Source organism: Parasteatoda tepidariorum, chromosome 5 (assembly GCF_043381705.1).
Source record: "Parasteatoda tepidariorum isolate YZ-2023 chromosome 5, CAS_Ptep_4.0, whole genome shotgun sequence".
Classification (NCBI taxonomy): domain Eukaryota; kingdom Metazoa; phylum Arthropoda; class Arachnida; order Araneae; family Theridiidae; genus Parasteatoda; species Parasteatoda tepidariorum.
This window is the reverse complement of record NC_092208.1, coordinates 42,667,832-42,676,295: the sequence shown is the minus strand read 5'-3', so window position 1 is coordinate 42,676,295 and position 8,464 is coordinate 42,667,832. Positions and strand designations below refer to the sequence as shown.

The window sequence follows — 8,464 nt, the reverse complement described above, 5'->3', positions numbered from 1 at the left end:
TGATAGTATATGAATCAGTCACAATTAACTACACGAGGAGTCTTCAGCCAGCGGGGATCGAACTCACGACCCCTTGGACATGACTACTGACCAGGCTATGTTCCAGCAAAGTAGCCGTTGCTACTGTAATTTGATTACCTTTTATTTTATATTAGGCATTTCGTATACTAAAATATTTTACTAAATAGAAAATAATATATAACAATATATAATAATATTTAATAATATATAATAATTAATAGTAAAATATAATAATTAAAAGATTAAATAATAATTGGAAAAGAAATGAAAATGCCTTAAGCCAAATTCATACACATATTAATTTTTTTATTCATTTTTTCATATATGCCACCAATCCAATAACTTTACAATCACCATTTCAACTGCATCATTTTATTGATAAACTTGCAACGTAAAGCGACGATAACGAATAAAATGAGTATATAATTCGAAACAAATAACAATGAATGACCATTAAAAGGTAGAACAGTTTATAAAATGCCTATTGGGATTAAGGAACTAGTTTTAGGGATTCTCCATTAATAGTAACCAGCTGCTCTTGGATCAGTTATGGGAACGAGAACATATCGGACACCGACTGGCCTGCCAACTGGAGCGGGTACTACTGGTCTGGCAATGGGTGCTGTCCTGACTGCTGGCAGAGTGTTATCAGCTGTGGATTCAATAACTACATCAGCTGGATTTTGATTGGCAGTTCCTGGTTCGTTGGTTCTGATGGTTGCTCTGAAACCATTTTCATCTGCAATGTAATCGACGACTCTGCCCAAACCATCCTCTCCCTGGACTGTGTATGAACCAGACACTCGTCCATTGCCATCCCCTTCTTCTTGATGTGCATTTCTGCCGCCATCTTCGAGATCTGATGCGTAGCTAAAAGAGTAGGGAATTGGTGCATATTGTTCTGGTTGCTGGAAAAGAAAAGAAATATTATATCAAATTCTGAAAGTGTTGGTTTCTTTTCCTGTAATTTATGATTTAACATTGTTCCTTGATGTAAGAATGTCCGTTTTAACCTATCAGATGTCAATGCTTTGAACTTGCCCTTAATTGGAAAGACCAGAATTGTATCACATTGTTTAAATTTGGTGTAAACGTGAGTTTTAATTATTCATGTTAAATTTGTTTATTGTTACGTACACAGACTTGTGCGCTCATTATGAAATTCGGCTTACAATTTTTCGAAATTCCAAATTTCGAGTATATTGTAATCATAAATATCTTATTTGCCATCTGAATTCATTTAACTGTAGCTTCTTTTAACACGTTCACGCCGGGAAAAGTGAAAATACTGGTACGAGAAAAGAGAAAATACTGGTAGAAGAACAATTTCATTATTACGTAATATTCGGGAGGAGTTAATCTATTCTCAACAATAACAATTCACTGTAAGGAAATTTATCACGGCAAAGAAGCAATTCAATATAAAAATTGCATCCGTTAAAAACAATTGGTAGTTATGGATTTTTATTATTCCCGGAAAAAAAACTAAAAAATGAAATTTATTGTTACCAGTTTTTACTCCGGTGCGCTGCCAAGATGAGACAATTTAGCGTGACCCACCGGTGGGTCACCCCGGCGTGAACGTGTTAAATTATGAGCGAAGTTAACAATAGGAAATAGCAATTTCGTTTAACCCTTTCCAGAGCAGCTAGTTTCGATTAAAAATTTGGGTCAGTTAGGACATTAACTTGCGTGACCTTATACAGTACATTCTAAAAGAACCGGTAAACATCGCTTTCTTTTTTACAAAATAGTAGTAGCGAAACGTTTAAAAACAATTAGTTTTATTTTTCTAGTAGTTTGTAGCATTTATTGAACTAGTGCTGCCATACTAGCTACATTGCACTAGAAAGGGTAAAGTATTAGAAGTTATTAAGCGTTTAGATGTAGTTAGTGGTTTATAGCAACACTATTGCTGTAAATATTTCTGGTGATCTATAACATTGTTGAATCAGTGTTGCCAGACTGGCTACAGTTCACTAGAAAGGGTAAAAAACAAATGTTCTACCACTTTTTTTATGAAACAGGGTTCATACTCATCTGGAAAAAATTTAAGCGTTATCATAATTTCAATATAATTTTTTTTTAATATTATATTTGTAGCTACCAGAATATTTTGTATTTATGTAGAGAAATGAATCAGCTTCTTTCTAATGAAATTGATACCAGTTATTATTTTTTCCCACTTGCATACAAACCCTGTAAAAACATTTTATTTGATACTACTAAATGTTGTATTTGAGTACCCAGAAAAGAATTAGCTTTGGAAGAGTCTGTTTTTTAAATGGTGAAATGAATGTAAATTCGTAAGTCACAAACCCTTGAGAAGCATTTAAGGCTAACGACTTGATATAATTTTTTTCAATTGATCAACAGCTGTTTTTAAATGGTGAAATGAATGTAAATTCGTAAGTCACAAACCCTTGAGAAGCACTTAAGGCTAACGACTTGATATAATTTTTTTCAATTGATCAACAGCTAGTCTTAAAAATTCTCGTTATGATCACTTGAAAATTAAATATTTGGTAATCCTGATTTATATACTATTACACACATATATGCCGGCCTGTGTTCCTCACAAGGCAAGACTTGTAAGCTCAGAGCATATACCATCAAAGTTTGAAGAACTTATAACATATGTTAAAAAAGAACATAAAAAAGATCCATCCAAAGTAGATTGAAATCAGTTACTTTTATGTTACAATGGATTCGGTAGAGCGGCGAGACTGCTCGGCCAGGAAGGCTTTTTGGTGAACCTGGTTGTGCTATAAGTCTTTACTTTTTCGTCGTGTTTAATTCTATGTCATGAAATTCGCTTGCTGTTTGGTACAGTGGCGTATTGTTGCAAAAATTTTAAGTCATCAAGGGTCAAGTAGTCACTATAGATGTAGTTGAAGTTGTACTATTTTTAAAAGTTAAGCTGGGTTAAATTTGTAACTCGTTAATACATACCTGCCCACTCTTACACTTCCCCAAATGTGTATGTGTGTGTTAGTGAATTTCCAAAAAAGGTAATGAAATGACAACGACAAAATTGAAACCAAATTACCTGAGAGCTTAAACTTACTATTATAAGAATGTATATATGTATTTATATGCATTTATTTTATTTATAAGTTAATGCATTAAAAGACATTTTTAATTAAATTTGTAAGTCCGAGAATTTAAAAGAAAAGTTTAATTAATTGAAGTACTTTAAATTTAAAGTGAAATCTTACACAAATTCCTGAAAAGTTGGCAAATATGCATCTTTTTAAATGTTTTTATTTTATAAAAGGTTATAAATTAGTGCAATTAACAGACTTAACTGATTAAAAGCAGGTGAAAATCACAAAAACAAATTTTTTTATATGTTTTCAGATCATTATCAGTTGCATTTAACAGAGGGCTCTTTTACGCGGCTCCTTTGTAAGTATATGCATAAATTTCATCCTTTTATTAAGTGCTTCGTGAAAAACTAGTTTTTTTTAAGCACGAAACTTTACTTTTCCAAGTAGTTTATTTGTTTTTTTATTTCTTTATTTCTCTCTTAATTATGAGTTTTGAAATACAGAAGTTTTAAGCTTCATTTTTTTATTTCCAATTTTTTATTTTTTATACATTCCTTTATTTAAAAATTAATCTTATTTTATTAAAAAAATAAATTCTTTTGGCAGTTTCATAATTTTTTGAAAACAGCTTTTGACAATTTCACAATACAGAACAAAAATTCTTTCTTATTAGTCTTTTTTAGGACCATTAATGAATACTGGGCCCAGTCGGACACAAATAGATTGAAGAGGTAAAATCAGTGTGAGTAACATAGATATAAAGTTAGTTTTTTAAATTTAAAAAAACTATTCTGTAAAGTTTAGCATATTAAAAATAATTTGTCAAAAAGACAGTCATTAATTATAAAGCGAACTAACTTAATAAAATAAAACTCACCACAAGCCTTTGAGCTCCAATAGCAACAATCATCACAGATAATATGATAAAGCACTATAAAGAAACAATCTTATGAATAAAAAAATATTATTTATCATCAAACTGTCATAGACAGGTGGCCACAGTCTAGAAAAGTTTAAAAAAGTTAAGACAACTGTTTTACGAAGCTGTTTGAAATGTTACAGGCTTTGATATTACTTTTATTTTAAGAATTCAGTTAATCAGTTTTAAAATTTAGAAATATCTCTTGGTAGGTAGGAAATTTTTAAAACATTTTGCATCTTCTATCTCATTGAAACACTTTTTAAAATAATTTTAAACAGTAGCCAGTCTATAATAAAGGGCTATTTTTAATAAGCTTTTTACAAAGTTTCTTAAATACTGGGTGTCGGTTTTACCATTTATTTTTGATAATAATGTAAGTACTTTATCAAGTGCTTTAAATTTTGAAAATGTAGAGATTTAAAGAATTTCCTTTTCTTAAACGGGTGTAGAATGACCACGATGCCTATAGCTCTTTGTTCCAAAATGTTCTACCATCGGAGAGGCCAAACTGCTGTTCTTTTACACTTTCTGGTTAATATTTTTTGTAATGGTAGATATATAACATTTGATTTTACAATTGTAAGCAAGAATTACACTAGGGAACAAATTTTCTGTTGCATTTGCACAAGTACCTGATCTTACCTAATTCGGGTCAGGGGATTTCAAATCTAAAACTTTACTTTTTTTGAGAATGATGTTTGAAATTATATATATTTATTTAAGAATGAATTATATATATTAAGTAGAAACTCAATTCTTTTTTGTTTATTTATTATCTCTTAATTATTCAATAGTAAACTATTACTAGGACTTACAACTCAAATTATTCATGGTTAAATCATTAACATTTGCATTACACCACCTCATCGAAAGAACACAAAGTTCAAGTTAAAGATGAATGGTGAAAAGGCCGCAAGCGACCTCAGGTGCCCGGATGTTCATTACAGTTCAGTTCCGCACTTTCTCTTTCAAACTTTTAAACTGAAAAAATGTGGTATAAAAAGTTGCTAATTTTAAATCTTTTTTAATAAATTTTTTAATTTTATTAGTCACCTCTTTTTGCATTTATTGTCGAACGTGGCAACCCTTATGAAGTCTAATATTCATGGTGTTAATAATTAAGTGCTGAAAAAGTTTAAATATTTCTGTTAACCTTAACTGTAAACACATAATCACTTTAGTACTAGCTTTAAATCCATGGTTATAAGATATGAGAAGGAAACCAATTGGAACCAATTGGACCAATTGGAGATATTAGGGGGACCGGTAAGTAATGTCGTTTCTGTGCGTTTAATATTTGTTATCAAGATTTCATTTTTAATCAATAATGTATTCACCTTCGTTAGCAGCAACCTTTCAATGCCGGATTGAAAATGAATCGAAATGGATCGAAAAACGTCAATTGGTTTTTAAGACTAACGAATATTTAATGCATCGAAACGACATTATTTTCCGGTTCCCTTAATATATTAACATTAAAAATCAATGACTTTTACATTAATACAGACTTCACTAAGTTTATAAAGCTCACAAATTTTAGATACTATTATAATTTATTGGATATACTTATGTTTAGGTTCCTCTTAGATAGATGATAATAAGTAAGACATTTTATTACCATTTTTACTGATCGTAAACTTTAAAGCGTTTTTTTTTATTTTTAAAAACCCTTTTATATAAAAAGTTAATATAGAAAAATTATTATTATCATTATTTTTAGTATTTTAAATTTATGCCACGCTGTCAATGCTTCTCGTGTTTAAATTTTGCTATAAATTATTTAAAATTGTAATTTTTGAACAGATCATCTACAATGATACTATTCCTTAGAAAGGATAATTGTTAATTAGGAGTTAAATTTAAAATGTTACCTAGATTTGGCAATTAGTCTAGACATACTATGTGAATCAAAGTAATTTTAAAAGCTCCTTAAATCTATACAAGGACTCTAAACTTGAAACGCTATATGGAAACAAACACGTTTAAAGTTTAGTTAAATTATAAATCATGTTATGCACAATTTTGTAAAATGTTACTTTGCTTAGGTGATAATTAAAAGGAAAATTTGTAAGAATATTTTTTAGATTAAGTGCAATTAATTAAGTTAATGCAATTAATTAAGTTAATTAAGCTCATTAAGAACAGAATATACTTATTAATAATTAAATACAAGTTAAATTCTTTGAAATATATATACATATATAGGATATACATAAATAAAATGCATAATTTAAACAGGTGAGAAATATTTTCATATTCTTATAAAAATATGCAAAATTGAAACTTATTTGGGGTGCTTTTTTCGTTGAACATTTAAACCAACTTATTCGAAACTCTTTACTGCGGTATAATCATATTTACAACTTCAATTCTAAATACAATATAATTCACTGAAGAATGCGAACTAAATTCGGGAACAAAAGATAACCCATAAAAATAACAGGAAAATTGACAATTACAAGTGATTAAAAACAATAGATATTTTTTAATCAAATCCTAAGTTTACAAATATTTAATGGTACCTAAATACTGCTTATTTTGAGACCCGGTTCTTAACAGATTTAGCCTTAATAAGTGTTTCAATGCGATTATTTGAGTTTTTGAGCCCAATTTAAATCGTTACTCGTTTTTTCCAATATAAAATTTAAAGAAAAAATCAAATATTAAAAAAAAGACAAAAAAAAGAGAAAACAATAAGGGTAATATAGAAATTGTTTAAATGGTTATTGTTTAGACAAAACTTTTGATTCCTAGCCTTGAATTGTGACTAAATTGATTTATGGCTCAATATCAAAAGTACAATAAAAGTGCCAAGTACAACAACTATGGTTTAAACAATTTTTACAATTCCCTTACTATGCATTTTTTTTACTTCTAGTGGCAGAGAACTTAAAAAAATGTAACAAGTAAAACAAAGAACAGGGAACAATAAAAAGAATTTAAAAAAAATCTCATTCGGCTTCTAGCCTCCCAGTACGATTCCTCCAATATTCGACCAATAAGAAATATAGCGGCTATATATAATGACGTGATCCGTGCAAAGGAATCTAGTAAGGGTCATGAAAAATACCAATTGTACCCTTTTTTATAAAACATATCAATATGGAGATAAAGAAGCAATATTACGGGTTTATAATTTTCTGAGATGAAATTTCAAAAAATTTGAGAAGAATTACCATATTCAGAACAACTTTTACTGCAATTTATGCCAAGTATTACTACAATTTTCTAATTTTGGTATTGCAATTAGAGAAACAGTGCTAAATCCAGCAATTAAAAAAAAAATCGATGCTGTTTAAATGCAGATTAAAAAGAGTGAAAGTTAAATAGCAACTTGAATAAAACCTTAAAAGCATTTGTGAATTGCATTAATAAAAACTCAACTACTACTTGTATGTATATATAATTTTTAAAATATAGGGCTAAAACTTGAATAGATTTTTAAGATAAAATAAAAATTTCCTTATGTAATTTTTATGATTATTCAAAAATGAATATTTTGCTTATAAAGATAAAATAAATCCAATAAAAATATTTCTCAGCGAAAGTCAAAAAATGCCTGTGATATAAAATGACTCAGAACTATAATTTTACTTAAAATCCTAAATTTAAAAGCATGTAAACTACGTATCAATATCGAAAACATTACCTTCATGGTGATAGTAAAATTCCCTACGACAATTCCAAAAACTTCTTGAAAGCAGAAAATTATCGACTGTAGCTTTAACTAATCTCAATCCCTACTTTATATACTAATAGAGACCCAACCCATGTTCTTGAAGTCAACAAGCAAAAATCACCCAGGAATACTAATTACTTTTACAAAATATAATCCTTTTGTCGTTCGATAAAAAAAAAATCATGTGTCGTCCTTATAGGGCGAGGTCAAATGGTGCATCTTCCCATATTATAATTGCCCTCTTTTTTTTCCCTTTTCAAAGGGAAAATACGTATCAAGAAATGTCACTTGCCACTTCCGATCACGTCTAAGAGTCACTTTGTGGTAGATGACAGATGAAATTCACTATGGATTTCGGTATCGCATCTGCATATTTGCGAAAGGCAATATAGCTTATTGTCAACCACACCGACTACTGCAGGTCACAAATCACTTTCGGCCGACAACAATTTTTTATATTTTGACTGAATAGTTTCAATTTTTGGTTTGTTATTATTAATGCAACCATTCGTCAAAGTTCTGAGGATGAGACTGTTCTTTTAAGCGCGTTTGATTAAGGACAGTTGTCAAGGCTTTGAAATCGGGGGAGGGAAGAAAGAAGAAAAATTGCATCATTTAAATCTTTTACTCAAGGCGTATATATATATTTTTTTTAGGAATTAAATGAATAGTTAAAATCTATTTTGTCGCTGATTAATGATGCTTCTGATACTGTGATGTCTGTATCCATTAGCCATGTATATGGGTCAAATTTTTGAAAGTTTTGAATGATTTTGCTTGATTAGATATTGA

The 8,464-nt window shown here is 29.5% G+C and overlaps 1 protein-coding gene across 1 annotated transcript; it reads right to left on the bottom strand.

The window, feature by feature from the left end:
• Positions 1-301: 301 nt before the first annotated feature.
• LOC122270808 (cuticle protein 10.9-like) lies at positions 302-7,786 on the bottom strand. Its single transcript, XM_043049629.2, has 3 exons — positions 7,643-7,786; positions 3,949-4,002; positions 302-929 (listed from the first exon to the last, which is right to left on the bottom strand). Exons 1-3 carry the CDS (start codon positions 7,646-7,648, stop codon positions 540-542), a joined length of 450 nt encoding a protein of 149 aa, XP_042905563.1. The 5' UTR covers positions 7,649-7,786; the 3' UTR covers positions 302-539.
• Positions 7,787-8,464: the final 678 nt, after the last annotated feature.

Excerpts from the sequence above, each read along its gene's own strand:
- LOC122270808 (XM_043049629.2), bottom strand. Across the intron at positions 930-3,948 it reads TTGGAGCTCAAAGGCTTGTG|CAACCAGAACAATATGCACC; the intron begins GTGAGTTTTATT and ends TTTCTTTTCCAG.